Below are 26,004 nucleotides of genomic sequence, written 5' to 3'. Positions count from 1 at the left end.
ATATTTCTTTGAGTTACACATAAAGTAGGAGTTTTTTAACACGGATGCTTGAACAATTAACTGTGAATCTTTCTTGTAGTTCATGTATTTGTCCTACATTGAAAATGCCTTTATTTGTATTGTTGGATTTATTCATCCATAAAGTATTTTTGTAAATTAAAATAAAGTGTCACTGTGCCTCAAATGTTGCCTTAAAAAAAAAAAAAAAAAACGCTCTCACAAGTAGAGCACATTGTATTTTGCATCTTGAGAATTTTGGGGGGAAAGTATTTTTTTTTTGGTTTTTTTTGGGGAGGGGGAGTACTTTAGAAACTTTTTGGATACTCGGCTTACCTTTAAAGACAGTGCCCCGGCATCCAGAGCTTTCACCAGTGCAGAAAAAAACCCTCAATATTTCGTATTGTTTCACTTTCTTGTTTTATGTCATTTCACTGCGACCATTTGAAAGTTTTATCCACTTAACACTGAAATATTCACTATAAAAATAAAAAACATCCAGTTACTTTTGTTTGAACATACATTTTTTCTGTCAGTGCATGCTGAAGATTTTCTACCACCAATAATCAGCAATCAATTCGTATAAATGTGTCAAAAGAATAAGTAGGATAGTACAATGTTATACCTATTTCTTCTGGTTTAAGAAGTGCAGTGTCTGACATGAAGCTAAGACAGCTTTGCGTGAGTTAGGTTCTTGTGAAATATTTTCCCAGACAGGATCATTCTGAAAGCAGACCTAAACCAGCTGTAAAAGAAGCCATAGATGAACGGGTTGAGCATTGAGTTTGACCATCCAAACCATTTAAATATCTCAACAACAAATACAGGAATGGCATAGTTTGTCAATGGCAAAGAAGTGACGCACAGAGAGTAGGGAGTCCAGCAGAGGAGAAACACTCCCATCACTATGGCCAGAGTGCGCGTCGCTTTTCTCTCTGTCTTTCTCACCCCAGACTTTGACGTCTGGATGCTGCGTGCTTGTCTGTTTGCTGTAAAGAAAATCTTTGTGTAAATTGCGACTAACATGAGAGCAGGGACGAAATAACAGGAGACAGCGCCAATCATAGATACATTTAGGCTCTGGAAAAAAACACATCTCTGTGAGTTTCCACCTTTCTTTCCCCAGACGGGGATGACAACTCCACTAAATGTTGACAACGTCCATGTCACCAAAACCATGATTACAATGATATGCACTTTGATTCTGGTTCTGTAGCTCAGAGGGTGACAAACGGCATAGTATCGGTCAATAGAGATGAAACACAAATTAAATATTGATGAAAGGCAAAGCAGAATGTCAAAAACACCCCTGATTTTACAGAGGATTTCTTGTAGATACCAACATGGGTTCACAAATAGGAAAATGCTGAAAGGTACAACAATGAGTCCTACTAAAAAGTCAGAAACAGCCAGAGAGAGGACCAGGTAGTTAGTCGGTGTGTGAAGTTGTCGGAAGTAAATAATAGCCAGTATGACGAGCAGGTTACCGCACACTGTTACAGCTGCTATAGTCCCCAAGACAGAACATATAAAATAAGATATTGTCACAGCATTTCGAGAAATAGCACATGTATTATTCATGTCAATCTATAATCAGAGAAGGCCGAATCGGTCCATTCAAAGTAGCATTAATTTAGAAATATGCACAGTGACTTGTCCTGTGAAGTCGTCTCTTGACAACAGCCTCCTTTTAAATAGCAGAATCCTATCTCTTAACATATTCATTACAGAGTGGTGACGGTGACTGTATACGCCCACTTAGTGTGAGTGTAAACACATGACGTCAACTGTAATCAAAGAAATGGCTGCAGCTCATTGAAAGCATGATTTACATTATCATTCTTTTAGCAAAACTTAACTGCTGCAATTACACCAGTTTTTTCCCGTTTTTGAGTCCCCATACCTCTTCATATTATATTGATTCTTCAAGGCCAGCTGGATCACCTTGGTCCCCTTTGCTAGAGCTGTAACTTGCAGCCTGCTGCATTGTAAGGTCCATGAACTAGTATCAGCAAAGCAAGTTAATTTTAGAGCACAATTTATATACAAGGCAATTCAAAGTGCGTCACAGTTGCATAAAACTTCAAGCAAGCTGATCAAATCAATTCATCAACATTAAAAAAAAAAGCTGATAAAATACTTGCAGTTGTCATACGCACGGGTAAAAATCACAATCAGAATTGTTTTATTGGCCATTGTTATGAAGAGGTTCATAACAAGGATTTTTTTATTTTGGTTCAACATGAAGCTCACAGGACGACTGAGGCAATTCAAAGTGCGTCACAGTTGCATAAAATTTCAAGCAAGCTGATCAAATCAATTTCCATCCATCCATCCATTTTCTTCCGCTTTATCCGGGGCCGGGTCGCGGGGGCAGCAGTCTCAGCAGAGATGCCCAGACTTCCCGATCCACACACACCTCCTCCAGCTGTTCTGGGGGGACCCCGAGGCGACACCAGGCCAGCTCGGAGACATAGTCCCACCACCGTGTCCTGGGTCTTCCACGAGGCCTTGTCCCACTAGGACATGCCTGGAACACCTCCCGCGGGAGGCGACCAGGAGGCATCTGGAACAGATGCCCGAGCCACCTCAGCTGGCTCCTTTCAACGTGAAGGAGCAGCGACTCTACTCCGAGCTCCTCTCGGGTAACTGAGCTCCTCACCCGATCTCGGAGGGTGCGCCCAGCCACCCTGCGGAGGAGACTCATTTCGGCCGCTTGTATTCGCGATCTTGTCCTTTCTGTCATGACCCAAATCTCATGACCATAGGTGAGGGTGGGAACGTAGATCGATCGGTAAATCGAGAGCTTTGCCCCCCGACTCAGCTCCCTCTTCACCACGACAGACCGATACAGCGACCGCATCACTGCTGACGCCGCACCGATCCGTCTATCGATCTCACGCTCCATCCGTCCCTCACTCGTGAACAAGACCCCGAGATACTTGAACTCCTCCACTTGAGGTTAGGACTCCCCACCGACCTGTAGAGGGGAAACCACCTTTTTCCGGTGGAGAACCATGGCCTCAGATTTGGAGGGCTGATCCTCATCCCGGCCGCATCACACTCGGCTGCAAACCGCCCCAGAGCAGCTGAAGGTCCTGGTTTGTTGAAGCCAACAGAACAACATCGTCCGCAAACAGCAGAGATGAGATCCTGAGGCTCCCAAACCGGACACCCTCCGGCCCCAGGCTGCGCCTAGAAATTCTGTCCATAAAAGTAATGAACAGAACCGGTGACAAAGGGCAGCCCTGGCGGAGACCAACACGCACCGGGAACAGGTCTGACTTATTGCCGGCAATGCGAACCAAGCTCCTGCTGCGGTCATACAGGGAACGGACAGCCCTCAGCAGAGGGCCCCGGACCCCATACTCCCGGAGCAACCCCCACAGGGCACCACGAGGGACGCGGTCGAACGCTTTCTCCAGATCCACAAAACACATGTGGACTGGTTGGGCGAACTCCCACGAACTCTCGAGCACCCGATGAAGGGTATAGAGCTTGTCCAGTGTGCCACGACCAGGACGAAAACCACATTGTTCCTCCTGGATCCAAGGTTCGAATGTCGGCCGGATCCTCCTCTCCAGCACCCTGGAGTAGACCTTACCGGGGAGGGTGATCCCTCTGTAATTGGAACACACCCTCCGATCCCCCTTCTTAAAGAGAGGGACCACCACCCCGGTCTGCCAATCCAGGGGCGCTGTCCCCGACCGCCACGCGATGTTGCAGAGACGTGTCAGCCAAGACAGTCCTACAACATCCAGAGACTTAAGGTACTCAGGGCGAATCTCATCCACCCCCGGAGCCTTGCCACCGAGGAGCTTTCTCACCACCTCGGTGACTTCAGCCCCGTTGATGGGCGAGCCCACTTCCAAGTCTCCAGCCTCTGCTTCCTCATCGGAAGACGTGACGGTGGGATTAAGGAGGTCCTCGAAGTACTCCTTCCACCGCCCGACGACATCCCCAGTCGAGGAGAAGCACTGCTTCCCCCTCCTGAGGCGCCGGATGGTATGCCAGAATCTCCTCGAGGCCGACCGATAGTCCTCCTCCATGGCTTCCCCAAACTCCTCCCAGACCCGAGTTTTTGCCTCTGTGACCGCACGAGCTGCAGCACGCTTGGCCTGCCGGTACCTCTCAGCTGCCTCCGAAGTCCCACAGGCCAGGTAGGACTCCTTCTCCAGCTTGACGGCATCTCTTACTTCTGGGCGCCAACACCGGGTTTGGGGATTGCCGCCGCGACAGGCACCAGAGACCTTACGGCCACAACTACGAGCAGCTGCATCGACAATAGAGGAGGAGAATAGAGTCCACTCGGACTCCATGTCCCCAGCCTCCCTCGGAATCTGGGTGAAGCTCTTCCGGAGGTGGGAGTTGAAGACCCCACCGACAGAGGGATCCGCCAGACGTTCCCAACAGACCCTCACAACACGCTTGGGCCTGCCAGGTCTGACCGGCTTCCTCCCCTGCCAGCGGATCCAGCTCACCACCAGGTGGTGATCGGTTGACAGCTCAGCCCCTCTCTTCACCCGAGTGTCCGAGACACGCGGCCGGAGGTCAGACGACACAACTACAAAGTCGATCATCGACCTCCTGCCTAGGGTGTCCTGGTGCCACGTGCACTTATGGACACCCTTGTGCTCGAACATGGTGTTCGTTATGGACAAACTGCGACTAGCACAGAAGTCCAATAACAGAACACCACTCGGGTTCAGATCGGGGAGGCCGTTCTTCCCAATCACTCCCTCCCAGGTCTCACTGTCGTTACCCACATGGGCGTTGAAGTCCCCCAGCAGAACAATGGAGTCCCCAGTCTGAGCACTATCTAGTACCCCTCCCAGGGACTCCAAGAAGGCCGGGCACTCTGCACCGATGTTGGGCCCGTAGGCCGAAACAACGGTGAGAGACCTGTCCCCGACCCGGAGGCGTAGGGACGCGACCCTCTCGTCCACCGGGGTGAACTCCAACACGTGACCGCTGAGCTGGGGGGATATGAGCAAACCCACCCCAGCCCGCCGCCTCTCCCCGCGGGCAACTCCAGAAAAATGGAGAGTCCAGCCTCCCTCCTGGAGTTGGGATCCGGAACCCAAGCTGTGCGTGGAGGTGAGCCCGACTATATCTAGTCGGTATCTCTCAACCCCCCGCACAAGCTCAGGCTCCTTCCCCCCCAGTGAGGTGACGTTCCATGTCCCGAACGCCAGAAGCTGCGCATGTGGACCAGGTCGTTGAGGCACCTGCCTCTGACTGCCACCCAGTCCTCTTCGCACCCGACCCCTACGGATCCCTCTGCGGGTGGTGGGTCCACAGGAGGGCGGGCCCACGTCGTCCCTTCGGGCTGGGCCCGGCCGGGCCCCGTGGGCAGAGACCCGGCCACCAGACGCACGCGTTCGGGCCCCAACCCCAGGTCTGGCTCCAGGGTGGGGCCCCGGCTGCGCCATGCCGGGCGACGTCACGGTCCTTGTATATTGTACGTCCATAGAGATCTTCTGAACTGCTCTTCGTCTGACCCGTCACCTCGGACCTGTTTGCCATGGGAGACCCTACCAGGGGCATAAAGCCCCAGACAACATAGCTCCTCGGATCATTCGGGCACTCAAACAACCCCACCACGTTAAGGTAGCAGTTCACGGGGGTTGACAAGACAACACACACATTAAAAACATCAACAATTATAAGCTGTCTTAAAAGGGAAAGTTTTCACTTTAGCTTTAAAAAAGTCCAGGATTTTTGTTTCCCTCAACTCCGCGGGGAGGCTGTTCCAAAGCCTTGGGGCAGCAGCACAAAAGGCTCTGTCCCCCATGGTTCAGCGTTTGGTTGAAGGAACATGGAGGTGGAGGCTACTGGATGACCTGAGGGTGCGGTTGGAGGGTTTCCGTGATATGAGTTCTTGCAGGTATTGTGGAGCGTGACCAGTGATGCATTTATGGGTGAGTAGAAGGATTTTGTAGTTGATCCGGGCAGAAACTGGGAGCCAGTGCAGTGAAAACAGAACGGGTGTGATGTGCTCGTACTTCCTGGCTCGCACAAGTAGTCTCGCTGCACTGTTCTGTATGTACTGGAGTCTCTGGATGTCTTTGGCAGGGAGCCCAATAAAAAGTCTGTTACAGTAATCCAGCCTTGAGGAAACAAAGTTTTTCTGCGTCAGGAACGGTTAAGAGAGGACAGAGTTTTGCGATGTTTCAGAGGTGAAAAAATTACGTTTTACACAGGTTCTTGATATGATGAGAGAAGTTTAACTGTATACACTGAAACTGTTTAAAGCTGCACTGTGTCCGTTGAAACTGTTTAAAGCTGCACTGTGTAAGTTGAACCTATTATTTCAACAAAATAACACTAGGCCTATTTTAATTTTTGTATTCACTAAATAAATATTCTTTGTAATAAATCCACCCCTTTATTGTCCTGACCTAGCGCGGCCTTCCAAAGAAACTATAATTAAAACTGAACCAGTCTGGTCCCAGGGCCATAACCCTGGGTGGCGTTGTTGGAATTCAGTGGTCTACCACCGCTCACGCTACAATTTGGCATAGGTTGGCAGGATAGGACATAAAGCAGAGGTGTGATTATTAGTGTTTTGTACAAGTTGTTTTTTTGTTTGTTCCTTGCACTGTGAATATCGTACTAATCGTGGACAATTGCAGTGGACAGGGCAACGGCTATTCTTTTCAGGGCCCAAAACTCAAGGTTAGTAACATTTAAGTTTGGTCCCTTGCCTAAAGGTTGCTGTGGGTGTACCCGTAGCCAGTATGGAGGAGGAGCTTTAGCAGCTCAGGGAGCAATTGTCTCAGCTTAAGGCAGACAATGAACGACTTCTCTGGGATAGGGCCTCACCCCAGGCTGGCCTTGGTGGAGTTATCCAGGCTCCAGGCGCTTCTACTGGTAGTGTGTCATCAGGAACTCCAACTGTTCCTACAGAGCGTGTGATAGTGATGCCCCGTGAACGCAAGTGTCCCATTTTCAATGGGAGGACGGGTATCTCTTTGGATGAATGGACAGAAGAGGTTCAAGCTTGTATGCGTGCCCGCCATCTTTCTATTAGGGATAGAGCGTTCTTCATTTTCGATCATTTGGAAGGTGAGGCTAAGAGTGAGATCAAGTTCCGTCCGGTGGAGGATCGGGAGGACCCAGCACAGATCTTGGATATCCTCCAGGAACTGTATGGCTGTGCCCGGCCATATGTGACCTTACAACAAGCCTTTTTCTCCAGACAACAACAAGAAGGGGAAACCTTACAGGAATTTTCCCTGGCATTAATGTCACTTATGGAACGGGTCAGACGGTGTGAACCAGGAGGCGTACCAAATGCTGCAGTCCTCTTACGTGACCAGTTCTTTGAGCATGTGATTGACAGCGGGCTACGTAGGGAGTTAAAAAGGTTTGTTTGTGAGTGTCCGACTGCCACCTTACTGCAGGTGCGTGCCGAGGCCCTTCGATGGGAGAGAGAGGGATTGCCCACTTCTCAGCGGGAACGTAGTTTTTCTCTGCCGTCTATCCATGGCCTTCAGTTTGAGGTTCGAAGTAGTGCTCGCTCCCCCCCGTGCCAGCGCCAGCTCCGGCACCTGGTTTGGGTGAAGTCATGGATCTGCTTAAGCGCCAGCAGGAACAGCTTAAACTTCGTAACGTTCATTGTGTCTACTTGTGTTCTAGTATCACTTTTTAGGTTTGTTTTGCCAGACACTAAGGTTAGAGATGTTAAAGATCTTTTACCTTTACATGTTTCAGCCGCCATCTGCAGGCCGTCATCAGAAGTATCACCGGCGTGCGGTGACGTGTCACTTATCAGCTGTTATTACTTCCGAGGCGTGACCAGTCTGTTGGACCTGTTGGGCCTTAGTGTCTGGCAAAACGAACCTAAAAAGTGATACTAGGAACAGCTTAATCAACTGACCCAGACAGTTGCTACCCTTCAGGCTCCACAGCAAACTGGTAGGCCCCCACGCAGTAGCATCATATGTCGTAGGTGCAATCAGCCTGGCCACTATCCCATCGAGTGTGATGGAGAGCGAGTTCCATTCCGAGTTAGAGCTAACTCTGCGTCTGCACCTTCCCACCTCCCAGTCTCGCAGGGAAACTAGCGCCATCTGAACTGGGGAGTCAAAGTTCAGGAGGGGTGTCCATAGGCTCACAGATAGGCAAACTCTCTGGCTTGATAACATCTTGTCCGACCATTGAGGTTAACATGGGTGGGGTGATTGTTCCTTGCTTGTTGGATACTGGATCCATGGTGTCCACAGTCACAGAAAGTTTTTTTAGGGAACACTTTGAACCTTGGGGCGCTGATCGCCTGCAGTCCTGCCACTGGTTGCAGCTGCGGGCAGCCAATGGGCTCGAAATCCCATACATTGGGTATTTGGAATTGGATGTAGCCCTCTGTGACAAAGTGATACCTCATTGCGGTATATTAGTCGTGAGAGACCCCCCAGTCACGAGCCCCTCTATTCCAGGTATTCTGGGAATGAACGTAATTCGTCGCTGCTATCGGGAGCTGTTTGGTGCCCATGGCTCTTCTTTTTTTGAACTTCCTGTAGTCGCACGGGCCCCAGGCCCAGTCATTGAGGCCTTACAGAAGTGCCATAAGGCAGCTGCTCGTGAGCCAGTAACAGTAGTTGGAGATGTTAAGGTGCGAGGTCCACGAGCGGTGCGAGTACCAGGTGGCACGATGAAGCTGGTTGCAAGCACCTGCCCTCAACAGTTTGCAGGCCAGGCTGTTCTTTTTGAGCCGCCAGAAACCGGCCTTCCAGCTGGGTTACTGGCATCCCCTTGTTTGGTGCGTGTTGACAAGGGCACCGTTTACATTCCAGTGGTTAATGTTGGGATGGCTGATGCCCTTCTATATCCTCGAACCTGCCTCGGAGCCCTCTGTAAGGCCTAGGTGGTGAGTTTACCAGTGGGGGTTACAGAAGTCAACACAGTCACCGCCACGGTTTCCTCTCAGGTGGCAACGGAGCCAGAGGACAAAATTGGTGAGGAGCTACTGAGGAGCAAGTAGCAGCCAGGTCTTTGCTACAGAAGTACTGCACCGTCTTCACTGCTCATGATGGTGACCTTGGGTGCACCAACCTGGTCACGCACGATATCCCTCTTCTGGATGACGTACCGGTCCGGCAACGCTACCGGCGCATTCCACCGTCGGAATATGAAGCTGTTAAGGCCCATATTAACCAGCTCCTCGATGCGCAGGTAATACGGGAAAGCAGCAGTCCATACGCCTCTCCCATCGTCCTGGTCCGCAAGAAGGACGGCAGCCTTCGCCTTTGTGTTGACTACCGCCTTCTTAATGGCAAGACCAGGAAGGATGCCTTTCCCTTGCCGCGCATCGAGGAAAGCCTGGATGCGCTTTCGGGCGCCTGCTGGTTTTCAACCCTTGACTTGGCCAGCGGGAACAATCAGGTCCCAGTGGCGGAGCAGGACAAGCCGAAGACGGCCTTTTGTACACCTTTTGGCCTTCGAATTTAATCGAATGCCATTCGGCTTGTGCAATGCTCCAAGCACGTTCCAACGATTGATGCAGAGGCTGTTTGGGGACCTGTTGTATCTGGACGACATTGTTGTGTACTCCTCCTCGGTCTCACAGCACCTGGAGCGACTGGAACTGGTTCTGGGACGCCTTCAGCAAGAGGGTTTAAAGGCTAAGTTGGAGAAGTGCTCCTTTTTCCGACCCAAGGTGAAGTATTTGGGACATGTGATCTCCCATGAGGGTGTCTCAACGGACCCTTCCAAGATTGAGGCGGTGGGCGAGTGGAAGCGTCCCCAACACGTCACTGAACTGCGTTCCTTTTTAGGGTTTGCTAGTTATTATCGACGGTTTGTTGAGGGTTTCGCCAAACTGGCTGTCCCCCTCCATAAGTTGGTGGCAGCAGTTGCTGGGACAAAGCACAAGAGGGGTTCAGGGAAGCCTCTTGGTGAGGCCTGGACCTCCCAGTGCTAGGACAGTTTTGAAGCCTTAAAGGCCAAGCTTGTCTCTGCTCCCGTACTCGCATATGCAGACTTCTCCAAGCCATTCATTCTGGAGACTGACGCGAGTTTTAGTGGCCTAGGGGCAGTGCTATCCCAGGAGACTGAGAGTGGCATCAGACCGGTTGCCTATGCGAGTCGGGGTCTTCGGCCCACTGAGCGCAATATGACAAATTACAGCTCCATGAAATTGGAACTACTTGCAATCAAGTGGGCCATGACTGAGAAATATCGGGAGTACTTGCTAGGGCATAGGTGTCTGGTGTTCACAGATAACAACCCCTTGAGCTACCTTCAGTCTGCCAAGCTTGGAGCCCTGGAGCACCGGTGGGCTGCCCAACTTGCTGCATTTGACTTTGAGATAAAGTATCGATCGGGCTGCAGCAATGCCAACGCGGATGCCCTGTCCAGGCAGTATTTAACATCCTCCGAGCTGGCCGCGTGTGTGCTGCCAGGCAGCTCTGTCCCATCGGCCCTCCAGCAATTGGCAGGTCCAGTGTTCGCAGGTCAGTCCCTAATCTGCGCTATACCAGGGCACTCACTGCCCGAGATTCGTGCGTTACAGGCGAACGACCCTTGCTTGAAGGAAGTCCTGGTCTTTTGGCGACGGCAGGCACGGCCTACTCCAATGGAACGCTGTAGTCTTTCCAAGCCATCCTTGACCCTCCTCCAGCATTGGGATCGCTTTGTGGAGAGAGAAGGAGTATTGTACCATGAGCTTTTACGGCCCGACGGGAGAGAAGAAAGCCTCCAGCTCCTCCTACCTGTAGCACTCAGGGAGCAGACCCTTGAGCAGCTCCATCAGGAACATGGCCACCAGGGCATTGAGAGAACCACTGTCCCTTCCTGGGACGGTGCAGAATTGGGTGTCAGAGCATTGTTCGAAGCTCAAGGTGGCCTTCGCTAGTGCGCGGGAACGACTGTTGGCTAATGCTGGCCGCAGGAAGGAAAGGCATGATCTCCGGGTCAGGGAAGCCCCCTTGCAGGTAGGTCAGTTGGTCTACCTGCGAGACCATAGCTTTAGGGGGCGCCACAAAATTCAAGATATCTGGCACCCTGACCTGTTTCAAGTGGTGAGGGCCCCCACTGGGGCAGGGTCGGTCTATGCGGTTGCTCCAATTTCCAATCTGTAAACAACTCGCAATGTGCATCGAGACATGCTTAAGGCTCACATCATGTCTGGCCCCACGCTTGAACCTCCTAGGGTCGAAAACGTTCCTTCCGAACGTTCAAGCAGTAACTCTTCTGGAGACGGTGACTTTTGGGTTTTGCCTCCTTCAAGTCTTCATCTTCCGATTCCAGGAGCTCCACCTGGCCTTGGTTCTTCCAATGATCCAGCCATTGTTCCTTTGGAGAACGTATTGGTAGAGAACAGTCACCGTGACCGTGAGGAAGCCCCTGTATTTGATAGTCAGCCAGTCTTGCGTCGCACTACTCGTACGACTGCCGTGCCGGGCAACACTCCAATGTCCATCGTCTTCCCCGGCCGCTTGATGGGTCTCCTTTTGGATCTGTGTAGGTCCACTTTGCTGTGTTGTGTCGTCGGGACGCCGACAAAGAAAGGGGGGGTAGAATGTGGCATGTCGGTGTAGGTTACCTTTAAGGTGAATGGTGGGTGGCGCCGACGTAGCTTTTAAAGCCGAGCGCACGCCGTGCACGCGCTCTCATACACACACTATCTTGAGTGGGCTTTGTGGTGGCGGCGTGCTGTGGGCTCCCGCACTACCTGGTTTGGGCCGAATCTCTCCCCAAACGCTGCGTTCATCTGCATTGTCATCCAGGTTAGTTCTACCTCCTCCTCTGGTCCTGTCTATGCCAGCTCTGCTTAACATTGATTGTCTTAGGTCCGGGACTACGGTCCGGCCGGCTTGTGTGGTCTCCCTCCTTCTCCCTGGGAGTGCGTGCGTTTGGCACGCGTCGTGGGCTCCAGGCTCTTCTCGGGGTGAGTGTGTTCGTTGTCTCGCCGCAACTTGGGCTTGGTGCTGTGCTGATACCAAATTCTCATTCAGGTCCTGGGCTGTTGCGGGATGCTGCCGCGAATTCTCCGCGTCTCTCCCCCTCCTCCCGCTGCCTGCGGGTGCGCGCACTTTGACCGGCAGGTAAGATACCGAAGGTTTTACTAATGTAGGGCAAATCTTTAGTTAGTGGCTTACGCTCGTGCTTCTCCTTTTAGGCACGAGGTGCAAAGTGTGCGCGGCCCACATTGGAGCTGCTACCTCCTGTTTAAGGAGGCCGTTGTCTTGTCCCTCTGGTTTTGTCCACCTCCTCACCGTGTGTAAAACAAGCGCTCAGGGTGCACCTATGCAGGCGTGGATAGCAATGGTGTCCTGAAGGCAAACCAGCCCCGAATGTTTTGCCAGTTGTTTGCTTTGCATGTTAATTTGCTCATTTTCTCTTAATTTGTTTGATTAATTTTTGCTTGGTTTGGTTTGTTATTGCATGGTTTGATATGTTGTTTTGCCTTTTGTTTCTGCTGTAACCAATGCCTTCGGCACGGTAGCACAGCGGTTAGTGCTCTCGCTTCACAGCTAGAAGGTCCGGGTTCGATTCCCACCAGGGACGGGGCCTTTCTGTGTGGAGTTTGTATGTTCTCCCCGTGTCTGCGTAGGTTTCCTCCGGGTACTCCGGTTTCCCCTACCACTAAAAACATGCACAATAGGTCAGGATGAATGAGGTGTGAGTGAAAGTAGTGGTGGTCAGAGGGTCCGTTGGCGCAGACGTGTGCAGTCGCGAAAGCGCCTCTGACAGTCTCCCCCAGGGGAAACTGAAGCTACCAACGTAGCTTTCCACCACTGAGTATGGAGTGAATGTACAATTGTCTCATGTAAAGCGCTTTGTGACTATATGTCTGTGAAAGGCGCTATATAAATAAAGATCTTCTTCTTCTTCTTCTTCTTCTTTTCCCAATTGATTTAATTGCTATTATTTAAAGGTGCCGCCTTCGACTGTATAAACCTGCACTGTGTCCGTTGAAACTGTTTAAAGCTGCACTGTGTAAGTTGAACCTATTATTTTAACAAAATAACACTAGGCCTATTTTAATTTTTGTATTCACTAAATGAATATTCTTTGTAATAAATCCACCCCTTTATTGTCCTGACCTAGCGCGGCCTTCCAAAGAAACTATAATTAAAACTGAGCCAGTCTGGTCCCAGGGCCATAACCCTGGGTGGCGTTGTTGGAATTCAGTGGTCTACCACCGCTCACGCTACAGTAAGACACATTATTGCTGTTTATTCGCTGAAACTTGAATAAGAGTGGTCCCAAGATTGGCCCTGGGGGACTCCACAGGTAATGGCAATTTTATCTTAGACACAGTTGCAAATTTCTACAAAGTACGTCCTGTTCTCAGGATAGGACTTGAACCAGTTCATAGCAGTACCAGAGATTCTCACCCAGTTTTTGAACCTATGAAGTAAGAGCCCGTGGTCCACTGTATCAGACAAAAAAGTGCTGTACAAGGTACAAGCATATTTATTCACACATGCATTCAAAATTAAATGTTGAGGAGGTCTTTCCTTCACCTTTTTCTACAGTGGTTGGTGTAAATAAGCATATTTCTTTGAGTTACACATAAAGTAGGAGTTTTTAACCCGGATGCTTGAACAATTAACTGTGAATCTTTCTTGTAGTTCATTTATTTGTCCTAAATTGAAAATGCCTTTATTTGTATTGTTGGATTTATTCATCCATAAAGTATTTTTGTAAATTAAAATAAAGTGTCACTGTGCCTCAAATGTTGCCTTAAAAACATAAAAATAACGCTCTTACAAGTAGAGCACATTTTATTTTGCATCTTGAGACTTTTGGGGGGAAAGTTTTTTTGTTTTTTGGGGGAGTACTTTAGAAACTTTTTGGATACTCAGCTTACCTTTAAAGACAGTGCCCCAGCATCCAGAGCTTTCACCGGTGCCGAAAAAACCCTCAATATTTAGTATTGTTTCACTTTATTGTTTCATGTCAATTCACTGCGACCATTTGAAAGTTTTATCCACTGAACATTGATGCTTTTACCATAAATAACAGCCAGTTGCTAAAGATGTTTCAAAATGTTATTTTATTTGAATTAACCTTTTTCTTTTGATGCCTGCTGAAGATTTATTCACAGCAACAATCTCAATCAAAAAGTCTTAACACTGATACTTTCACAATAAAAAAAAAAAACATCCAGTTGCTTTTGTTTGAACATACATTTTTTCTGTCAGTGCATGCTGAAGATTTTCTACGACCAATAATCAGCAATCAATTTGAATAAAATGTGTCATAAGAATAAGTAGGATGGTACAATGTTAGGCCTAATTCTGCTGGTTTAAGAAGTGCAGTATCTGACATGAAGCTAAGACAGCTTTGCGTGAGTTAGGTTCTTGTGAAATATTTTCCCAGACAGGATCATTCTGAAAGCACACCTAAACCAGCTGTAAAAGAAGCCATAGATGAACGGGTTGAGCATTGAGTTTGACCGACCAAACCATTTAAAAATCTCAACAACAAATACAGGAATGACATAGTTTGCGAATATCAAAGAGGTGAAGCACAGAAATAAGGGAGTCCAGCAGAGGAGAAACACTCCCATCACTATGGCCAGAGTGCGCGTCGCTTTTTTCTCCGTCCCACTCACTCTAGACGTTAATGCCTGGATGCTGCGTGCTTGTCTATTCGCCACAAGGAAAATCTTTGCGTAAATAGCAACTAATATAAAAGCAGGGATGTAAAAGGAGAAGAAAGCGCCAATCAAGGCTGAATTTGGGTTTTGGAAAAAAACACATCTCTGTAAATTTCCATGTTTCTTTCCCCAAACGGTGATGACAACCCCACTAAATGTTGACAACGTCCATGTCGCCAAAACCATGATTACAATGATATGCACTTTGATTCTGGTTCTGTAGCTCAGAGGGTAACATACGGCATAGTATCGGTCAATAGAGATGAAACACAAATTAAATATTGATGATGTGCAAAGCAGAACGTCAAAAATACTGCTGATTTTACAGAGGATTTCTTGTAGATACCAACATGGGTTCACAAATAGGAAAATGCTGAAAGGTACAACAATGAGTCCTACTAAAAAGTCAGAAACAGCCAGAGAGAGGACCAGGTAGTTAGTCGGCGTGTGAAGTTGTCGGAAGTAAATAATAGCCAGTATGACGAGCAGGTTACCGCACACTGTTACAGCTGCTATAGTCCCCAAGACAGAACATATAAAATAGGATATTGTCACAGCATTTTGAGAAATAGCACATGTATTATTCATGACAATCTATTATCAGAGAAGGCCGAATCTGTCCATTCAAAGTAGCATTAATTTAGAAATATGCACAGTGACTTGTCCTGTGAAGTCGTCTCTTGACAACAGCCTCCTTTTAAATAGCAGAATCCTATCTCTTAACATATTCATGACAGATAGGTGACAGTGACTGTATACGCCCACTTGACGTCAATTGTAATGAAATAATTGGCTGCATCTCATTGAAAGCATGATTTATGTTATTGCTCTTTTTAGCAAAACTTCTGTGATTGCACCAGAGTTATTTAGACAGGTCCTGAATCCCTATACCTCTTAATATTATATTTATTCTTCAAAGCCAGCTGGATCACCTTGGACCCTTTGCTAGAAATTAATTGCAGCCTGCTGCATCGTAAGGTCCATGAACTAGTAAACACACAGTGTCTGTGTGCCAGCTGATAAAAGGCCTGTCTTTAAGTCACCAAAACCTTTAAAGGCTCTTCAGCTTTTTCTGTTTTCTGTCTTTGCTTTCAGTGTGTGTAAAGTTGTTTCTTCACATAGCCAACATCCCAAATCTTCACAGGGATGAGTTTTACTACTTTCCAGGTGTTTCACCAAAGCCTTTTTGAAAAGTCCTCGTATAGGTCAGTTCATCCTGAAGGCAGACATGGACCAGCTTTAAAAGGCGTATATGAACAAGGATTGAGCTTGACCAGCCCAGACATTTGAACTTCTCCATCACAGAAAGAGGAATTTTAAAGTAATTAATTGGCAAATACGTAATGCACAAAGGGACTCAGGCAGATCAAAAGTGCTCCACTCTTTCCACTGGCTCCCAGTGTGGTTTAGGGTGGAGTTTAAGGTCCTGCTGGTTGTGTTCAAGGCCATCAAAGGTCTGGCCCCGGCCTACTTCACTGAATTAGTAACGGTTCAGGCTGAAACTCATGTGTCAGGTAGGTCGTTGTGGCTTACAACAACAAAGACTCTTAAACTACAAAGATGTTTACCTACAGGTGAGAGTAGCTGTTAATAGAGGGGAGCGACTTAAAGCCACACAGTGTAGAATTTCACCCAATGACTCAAATTGAAATCGAAGGACTTGTTTTATCATTATCATTATCATCATTGAAAATGACCTCATGTATGTACAAAAAACATGTGCCTTTGCTGTGAGCGGCTCAGATGTCCTAAGACATCTGAATTTTATTGCACTGACGAAACCTGTTGGATGAGAGACCTAATGAACATTCACGTAATCATTGTTTCTTAACATGAAGAAGAAGAAGAAGAAGAAGAAGAAGAAGAAGAAGAAGAACTTTATTTATATAGCGCCTTTCACAGACATATAGTCACAAAGCGCTTTACATGAGACAATTGTACTTTCACTCCATTCTCAGTGGTGGAAAGCTACTTTGAGACATGAGAAAAATTAAGGATCAAACAATGGGATGGATACAGTAATGTTTTAGGCTCCACAGTTGTTGAGGTCTAATGCAAACTGAAGAGACTCTGCTATGGATGCCGGGGTGAAGTTATGGATATCATTCCAAAAGCTTCTCACAATAGTTGGCAGGAATTTTGGTCCATTCCTCCAAACAGAACTGGTGTAACTGAGCCAAATTTGTCGGAACACCTTGTGTGCACAATCACATGCCTATTCAGCTCTGCCCATACATTTTCATCTGGATTGAGATCAGGACTTTGTGATGGCCTCTTCAAAACATTGACTTTGTTGTCCTTAAGCCACTTTGTAACCAGTATTGGCCAAATGCTTTGGGTCATTGTCCATTTGGAAGACCCATCTGCGCCCAAGGTTTAACTTCCTGGCTGATTTCTTGAGATGTTGCTCCAATATTTCCACATAGTGTTCTTTCTTCATGACGTCATCTATTTTGTGCAGAGCACCAATCCCTCCCGCAAAACAACCCATGATGATATTCACATTTCAGACCACAGCACGTTCATCTCTGGGACACAGAACCCGCCTTCTTTCTCTCATTCTTCTGGCGTTCAGCAAATAGAAATAATTTGGAAAGTTGACTTAAAAAAGGAAAAGTTAATTCTGGTTTCATGTCAGACTGTGAACATGACAAAAAGTGGCACTGATGAATTACTGTACGTGAATCATGATTGGGGCTCATTGGGGAAACACATCCGCCGTTTACAACATATCCAGAACTTTGCTGCTAGAATCATCACCCGCACCCGTTCCTCCGATCCCATAACACCTGTTCTGCAGCAACTCCACTGGTTCCCGGTCACGCAGCGAATAGAGTACAGACCCCTCCTGCCAACCTTCAAAACTCTCCATAACCTGGCTCCCACTTACTTCTCCGACCTGATTATCCCATGCACTCCCGCACACTCTCTCCGTTCCTCATCTGCCACCCTGTTGGCCACCCCATCCTTCAAACTGACCACCATGGGTGCTCGGGCCTTCAGCCACTCAGCACCCAGGCTCTGGAACTCACTCCCACCACACATCCGATCACTTGACTCTCTTGATCTTTATAAGTCCCACATTAAACCACACCTGCGAAAGTTTTAATTACCTTTGATCTGCTTTTGTTTTATCCCCTTTTTACTGTAAGGTGACCTTGAGTGTTAAAGGGGCTGGATGCAAGTTGGCCATTTTATACTCACTACTGCCACCTCAGGCCATATGTGTAACTGCAGCTTCTATATTAAAGGATCTGTATCATGCTATTTTAGCCATTCCAAAGTTAATTATAGGCATTTATATGAATGATTGTACCTCTACCACTATGCAGCACTCATTTTTGTGATAAATATAAGTGTTTTCTGGAGGTATTTTTCGAACCCGGAAGACACAACGCTTCGATTCAGTTAGCTCCGCCCCCTCTCTCCGCACATACAACTTTACCGTGATATAAATAAACAGCAATAAGTGAAGATACTTCACAATGCAGTTATAAGGAGTTGACATCTGCAACACAGCTTCATAAATGGCTAACACACAAGCTAACACACACACTAACACACGAGCTAATGCGCGTTTTGATAAACTCTGGTCCATCTCTGTTTACATTATGGGATTCGCGTTGGTTATAAAAGTTAATCCACTTTGGTTCTGGTGAAGGTTCACCAAACATCCATCAGAGACAGTCACAGAAAAACAATATTTTGGTGATAGTCGCTTAATCCCGGAGAAAAAAACAACTTCTGACGAGTGGCCTCTTCCTGAAAAAGGTTGAATAAACTCACGTCCTCGTAGCCAAATGCGCTTCTTTTTCTGCGTGACATGATCGTCAGGTAAGATTAAAGAACAGGCGTGTCCAGAATAGGTTATAACGAGCTCCATCTTCACAGCTGCAGCGCAAACATGACTGATCTGTTCAGACGCTCAGGGGTGTGTTTGTTTTGGCCCCAGCTGACCTGGAAGCACCTCGGGCACATCCTTTTTTTTTTCTTTTCTTTTTCTTTTTTTCCTTTATTTCTTTCTTTCTTACAACAGAAATAATGAAAAGGGTGGTTTACAAATTAAAATCAGGCCGTAAGCATAGAATTAAGACATTACATTACAGACGCCGAGCACTTCCGTTCCGCTGTGACGTCACAACTGAACAGGTCAGTCGTTCACCAGGAGAGGGAGGAGCAGCTGCTCAGAGAGCAGGATTCAGGAGGATTACTGAGAGCTGCGTGAATGAAGCCACAAACCACTCTAGCATAACAACATGGCTAAAAGCTCCAAAAAGTCGATTTTGCATGATATAGGACCTTTAAGCTCGTGCATGACGGCAATTTGGACCCGAAGTGACACCTTTTTGAGTGACACTGCAGGATTTTAGAGGCAGTTGTGGTGAACAGGTCTGAGCTCATTCTACACATAAGGACATGACTGGAAAATGTAGGGGTGGGGGGGTGTAGGGGAGTAAAATACATAATTTTAACATTTTTAAACTCCCTATGGTCCCTTTAAGAAAGGCGCCAACAAAGAAAATGTATTATTATTATTATTATTATTATTATTATTATTATTATTATTATTATTATTATTAATGATGAATGATTGACGGAGTCTTCCCCCAGAGTCTGGACACTAGTGGTGGCAGAGGATGAGATCTGAAGCTTAATGCTAACTCACTAGTTCACCATTCACTTAAATATATGTTTACTACATTTCGCGCCAATATACTCTTCTTTTTAATTATCAGTTTTACAAACATGAGCTGTTTTTTTTTTTGCAATCCTTTATTTCTCAAAAATGTCACAAATACAATATTCTCAATAGACGTGTGCTGCATCAGTCATCATTTGATAGATTTACAAGACAGAAAATGCTTGTGCAACTTAATTTATATCTCAAACAGCAGCCCAGGCTCCTGCTGCAGCCCAGTTAAAGCCTCTCGCTCTGCAATAGGACAACTGTGTGGGGGTCTGTTATTATTCAATCGTTTTTTTTCACACCATTGTTCACAGGAGTTGCACAAGTTTGGCATGTATATAATCAACTTTAAATATGTTCCTTGTTGGTGTCATCCTGAGATCGACTGCTCTTGCTCTGGTGGATACTATAGAAAATATAACCGATAAAATTGAAGATAAAATGTATTCTGTAGGTATATTCATAGACCTCAAAAAGGCCTTTGATACAATTGATCACTGTATACTTCTAAGGAAATTACTACAACTTGGGATAAGGGGAATCGCGTACAACTGGATAAAATCTTATTTAACTGACCGTCAGCAATATGTACAGATGGGAGAGCACAGGTCAAGATTGAGGAGAATCATTTGTGGAGTCCCACAAGGCTCAATATTAGGTCCAATAATGTTCCTGATATATATAAATGATTTATGTAATGTATCATCAAAACTGAAATGTGTACTATTCGCGGACGACACCACAATACTGTGCTCAAACAAAGATCTGCAGCTGCTCGAGACCGAGATCACAGAAGAACTAGATAAACTTAAAAAGTGGTTAAATACAAATAAATTATCACTAAATATATCAAAAACAAAGATGATGCTTTTTGGCAAACGAAATAAGGATATCCCTATTCAAATTAAAATAGATAACGTTGAAATTGAGAGAGTAAAAGAGCACAAATTTCTGGGAGTGATCCTCAGTCACGACATCAGCTGGAGACCGCAAATAAATAGCATACGTTCAAAATTGGTCAAAAACATTGCTATTATGAGCAAATGTAGACATTTACTAGATCACAAATCTCTCCTCAACTTGTATGGTTCACTCATCTCCCCTTACCTGAATTAATGCTCAGAAGTCTGGGGGAATACCTATAGCAGCCACTTGGTGGCAATATATAGACTACAAAAAAAGGCTATCAGAATTGTACACAATGTTGGTTTCAAGGAACATACGAATGCGCTATTTTTAAATTCCAAACTTCTAAAACTAGAAGATCTAGTGAAGCTGAAATCATTATTAATATTGTATAAAGCGAGGAACAAACAGCTTCCTGGGAATATACAAAAACTCTTCACAGACAGAGAGGGGGGACATAATCTAAGGAGAATGCTTAACTTCAAAATACAGTATGCAAGTTCTACCCTTAAGACCCAATGTATCACTTGAAGAGGTGTGAACCTATGGAATGACTTAAATGATGACTTAAAAAACGCCTCTAACTTACAACAATTTAAAAAACTATATAAGATAAATATGATTAAGAAATACGCTAATGAACATAAATCATAAGTCACATGGGTTCATTCTGTCCGAGTGCTTGTTCAACTTGGCTCATATATGAGATCACATATAGCTGCTGAAGAAAGTTTACCATGTAAATACCAACACATTACTGCTTCAACCAGCCAGACCTAGCCAGAGTCCGCCCCATTCTCTCTCGGGCCAACACGGAGACGCTAATGCATGCTTTTATCACCAGTCGTATCGACTACTGTAATGCCCTGCTTTCTGGTCTTCCCAGGAAGAGTATCTCAGGTTTGCAACTTTTGCAAAACTCGGCGGCTCGTGTCCTGACGAAGACCAGGAGGCGGGACCACATTACACCGGTTTTAGAATCGCTGCATTGGCTCCCCGTGTGTTTCAGGATCGATTTTAAAGTTCTTTTAATGGTTTTTAAATGTCTTAATGGTCTTGGTCCTTCTTATCTCTCAGAACTGCTTTTACCCTATGAACCTTCACGGCCCCTTCGCTCCTCTGGCAGAGGTCTCCTTGTTATTCCTAAAGTCAACAAAAAGACTTATGGCGAGGCGTCTTTCCAGTATTACGGCCCTCGCCTCTGGAACAACCTGCCGGAGGAGCTCAGGGCCGCAGAGAACGTTCATGTTTTTAAGAGCAGGCTCAAGACCCACCTTTTTAGCTTAGCTTTTAGCTGATTTCTACTTACTTATTTATTCAGTTATTTTTATTATTATTTATGTTTATAATTATCTTATTATACTAGTTTTTAGTTAGTTTTATATATATGTTTTTATTATTCTAATGTTGGTATTCGTATATTGCATTTTTGCATTTTTAGAATTTCCAGTGTTTCCTCTGAGGGAGCCCTCTGCCCCGGGAGCGGTGGTCGGCTGTGGCTGTGTGGGCGCTGTCCTCTGGGTGCCCGGATGGAGGTGTGGTGCTTCTGCTGCACCTCCGCGGGGTGTCCAGTGGTGGTGCCCTGTGGCTGTGGCTGATGTACCGCTCCCGGTGCAGACGGCTCCTCTGATGGCATTTCCTTACCTGGTTCATCTGTACCCAGCCTCAGCACTACGTCCATTATTTCATCGTGTATGGGTGTGTGTGTGGCTGCGTGTGTGTGGCTGCGTGTGTGTATGTGGCTATGGGGAGGGGGGTGGGGAGAGCAGTGTTGTTGTCTGTTTGGAAGAGTGGGTGGTTGGGTGGGCGGGAACTGCTTTTAATCTGTAAAGCACTTTGTGTTACAACTCTGTATGAAAAGCGCTTTATAAATAAAGTTTTGATTGATTGATTGAACCACTAGTCAATGGATTGACAAACAAAACAGTGTGATCAAATCATTACTAACATAACCATTACGCTCCCAAAAAGATTCTGGCCATACTAAAAAGAGAGAAATAGAAAATTGAAAGAAAATGATGCTTCAATCATTCTGCTGCTCCGTTGACATTGTCATGGTCATTACTATTTTCACACACAAGAACCAAAGAGAATCTGAGCCGACGGGCCTCTGTCTTTTAATGCACCATACAGAAAGGGCTACAGACAGACAACTTCCTAGGGTAGCCGAGTGGGACTAGTCGGATGGGGGCTCCCCCCCTATCAACTGGTCCACACTCTGGTTTCTTAATGCACTACACAGAATAGGGCACATACACCAACCATGAAATAATGCTCACACACAAATATTCTGTAGTTGTGAAGATGATAATGTCTATAAGAAAGCAGCAAGAAATAATAAAAAATAAAAAATATATATAAAAATATAAATAAAAAAATAAAAATAATAATAATAATGATAAAACACTAGAATTGATATATAACCATCTGTTTATTTCCATCATAGAAATAGACAACTTTCTAACCTAATGGTCCACCAGTAATGATTGGTATTACAGTTTAAGGAAATGCCCCATGTCACCACACAGGTATCTCGCTCCAGATTGATGCTCACTGATAACCTGTACAATGCGTTCCATTATGAAATATACAATGTACGGTAAAATACAAATGATGTCAGTGAATATGACCTTGTTATAACTGAAAGAATGAACTGAATGTAATTCATAGGCAAGTGCACACGTGTTACTATGTGTCTACTTGCGTGTGGAAACTAAATCAATTCCAAATTGACAGGATGTTGAACAAAAAAGGAAAAAGGAGATTTTTTTTTTTTTAATAAAAAGTCACTACTGAATATGTACAGCACGAGGGTGATTAATAATGGTGAATGAGGGGTAGGCACTCATAAGCTCTGCTTCAGCCTACTCCTTTTGAGCATAATTGTGATGAAATGTTTAAATAACTGTAAAAAAATATGAATGTAAACAGCTCAAATAAACAGCTCAATCAATCAATCAATCAAACTAGCATCGCTATCATAAGAGTTAAAGTCGCCTTTCACTCCATTTGACACTTTTATCCACATGTTGGCAGTTGATCCTGGAGATGTGACCATGCTACATAGAAAACATCCATATTATTGAAAATATATATATCAGATACAGCAGACCAAGAGAACGCTCAAGCATGGCCAGAAATAAACTTTTAGGAAATGCCCTGCAAAGTCCAATGTTATTGACCTTTATTTAACCAGGATAGTCCCACTGAGATTAAGAATCTCTTTTCAGGTGAGTCCTGGCCCCAGAGGGGAATCTATTGTACATGTTTTTAGTGGTAGGGGTGACCGGAGTGCCCGGAGCAAACCTACGCAGACACGGGGAGAACATGCCAACTCCACACAGAAAGGCCCCGTCCGGGTGGGAATCGAACCCGTGCGGCCCAAATGTCCCAATGTGATCATGTGAACACTTTCCAAAACCATCCATACGATAATCATCATCACCGTGAATCTGCAGTGACTTTGTGAAGGAGTTCATGAGTTAACATTATAGCAGTTTTGCATTGGTACAGTTCGCCTTGAATATTCTCCCAGTGAGTATCATCCTGAAGGCCGACCGGAACCAGCTGTAAAAGAAGGCGTATATGAGCGGATTTAGCATTGAGTTTGACCAGGCCAGGCATTTGAACGTCTCCATCACGGAAAGAGGAATTTTAAAGCCATTAAACGGTAAATAAGTGACACACAAGAAGAAGGGGCTCCAGCAGATCAAAAACACTCCCATGACTATCGCGAGAGTCCGTGTTGCCTTTCTCTCTACCTTCCTCGCCGCCGCTCCCGCACGCTTGCTGTAGATGCAGCGGGCTTGTCTTTTTACAACAAAGAATATTTTCACATATATTGTACACATTATTATAGCGGGCGTATAAAAGGCTACCACTGCCGCAAAGACTCCTAAGTTTAAGTTTTGAAATAAGGCGCACCTTGTTTCCTGCGTTTGGCCGCCAACTGACATCACAATCCCGAATAAAACAGAGATAGTCCAAGTTATTAAAATCATTACCACAATAACATGAGTCCGCATTTTTGTTTTGTAGCTCAAAGGCTGGCACACCGCAAAATACCTGTCAACAGAGATGAAGCAAAGGTTTAAAATTGAGCATATACATATCATGACGTCAAAGCCTCCCCGCACTCGGCACAGTATTTCTTGAAGATGCCAGCATGGATGTGCATACAACAGCACGCTGAAGGGCAGGACGATCGCTCCCATTAACAAGTCAGCCAAAGCCAGAGACAGCACCAGATAGTTTGTCGCGGTGTGAAGCTGTCGGAAGTAAACTACAGACATTACGACAAGCAGGTTGCCACACAGTGTTACAACTGCCATGGTGCCCAAAACACAACATATAAAATAAAACAGAGTTAGACCAGATACATTTTGAGTGAAAGTACAACGATCTGTGGCAGTGCTGTTGGCAGATAGGACAGAATCCATACAAAAAAGTGCAATCTCAATGTGCCGCTCAAAAGAATCGACAGAACTTTCCCTCAGACCCAGGTTTATACAATATGCTTCATTATCATATTCATTTAAAGGGAGGAGCAAAGACAGAACTTTCTTTGTATTATGTGCATATGCAAAGTGTGTTATAAATTAAATGCATTATTCATATGATTTAAAATACTTTGGTAACAATTTTATTTGCCTTGTGAATTGCCTACTGTATACTAGTCTCGGCCCACTCGGTCCAAGTCAAGTCCAAGTCTCTGACCCTCATGTCCAAGTCTTTGACCCGCATGTCCAAGTCTTTGACCCTCATGTCCAAGTTTTTGACCCTCATGTCCAAGTCTCTGACCCGCATGTCCAAGTCTTTGACCCGCATGTCCAAGTCTTTGACCCTCATGTCCAAGTCTTTGACCCGCATGTCCAAGTTTTTGACCCTCATGTCCAAGTCTTTGACCCTCATGTCCAAGTCTTTGACCCGCATGTCCAAGTCTTTGACCCTCATGTCCAAGTCTTTGACCCGCATGTCCAAGTTTTTGACCCTCATGTCCAAGTTTTTGACCCTCATGTCCAAGTCTTTGACCCTCATGTCCAAGTCTTTGACCCGCATGTCCAAGTTTTTGACCCTCATGTCCAAGTCTTTGACCCGCATGTCCAAGTTTTTGACCCTCATGTCCAAGTCTTTGACCCGCATGTCCAAGTCTTTGACCCGCATGTCCAAGTTTTTAACCCTCATGTCCAAGTTTTTGACCCTCATGTCCAAGTCTTTGACCCGCATGTCCAAGTCTTTGACCCTCATGTCCAAGTCTTTGACCCGCATGTCCAAGTCTTTGACCCGCATGTCCAAGTCTTTGACCCTCATGTCCAAGTTTTTGACCCGCATGTCCAAGTCTTTGACCCTCATGTCCAAGTCTTTGACCCGCATGTCCAAGTCTTTGACCCGCATGTCCAAGTCTTTGACCCGCATGTCCAAGTCTTTGACCCGCATGTCCAAGTCTTTGACCCGCAAGTCCGTCAATCACGGCACATTTACCGACTCCTCCCATCCTGCTCTGACAGAGCATGTACAGTGCCTCTCGTAGGTATTCATACACCTTGAACTTTTGCACATTTTGTCATGTTTACAACCCTAAACATAAAGATTTTATTTTTATTTTTTTACTGAACGTTTACACACCAGTAACAGACAACTGTGAAGTGAAAGCAAAATGATACATGATTCTGTTAATTTTCAAAAAATAGAAAAGTGAAAAGTGGGGCGTGCATAAGTATTCATACAGCATTTTCTGAGTGCATTAAATTGCCTTTAAAACATTCCTAATGACTCCAGAATGTTCACACCTTGGCCTAACGGT

The 26,004-nt window shown here is 46.0% G+C and overlaps 1 protein-coding gene across 1 annotated transcript; it reads right to left on the bottom strand.

The window, feature by feature from the left end:
* Positions 1 to 14,281: 14,281 nt before the first annotated feature.
* Positions 14,282 to 24,532, bottom strand: LOC306975042 (trace amine-associated receptor 7e-like; the record flags this gene model as incomplete). The annotated part of the gene is made up of 2 exons (XM_079572462.1): positions 14,282 to 14,425; positions 24,206 to 24,532. The coding sequence occupies 2 exons, from the start codon at positions 24,530 to 24,532 to the stop codon at positions 14,282 to 14,284; spliced, it is 471 nt and encodes a 156-aa protein (XP_079428588.1).
* Positions 24,533 to 26,004: the final 1,472 nt, after the last annotated feature.

Source organism: Gobius niger (assembly GCF_951799975.1).
Source record: "Gobius niger genome assembly, chromosome: 15".
NCBI lineage: Eukaryota > Metazoa > Chordata > Actinopteri > Gobiiformes > Gobiidae > Gobius > Gobius niger.
The sequence above is the reverse complement of the archived record's forward strand: the minus strand, read 5'-3'. Positions and strand labels throughout refer to the sequence as shown.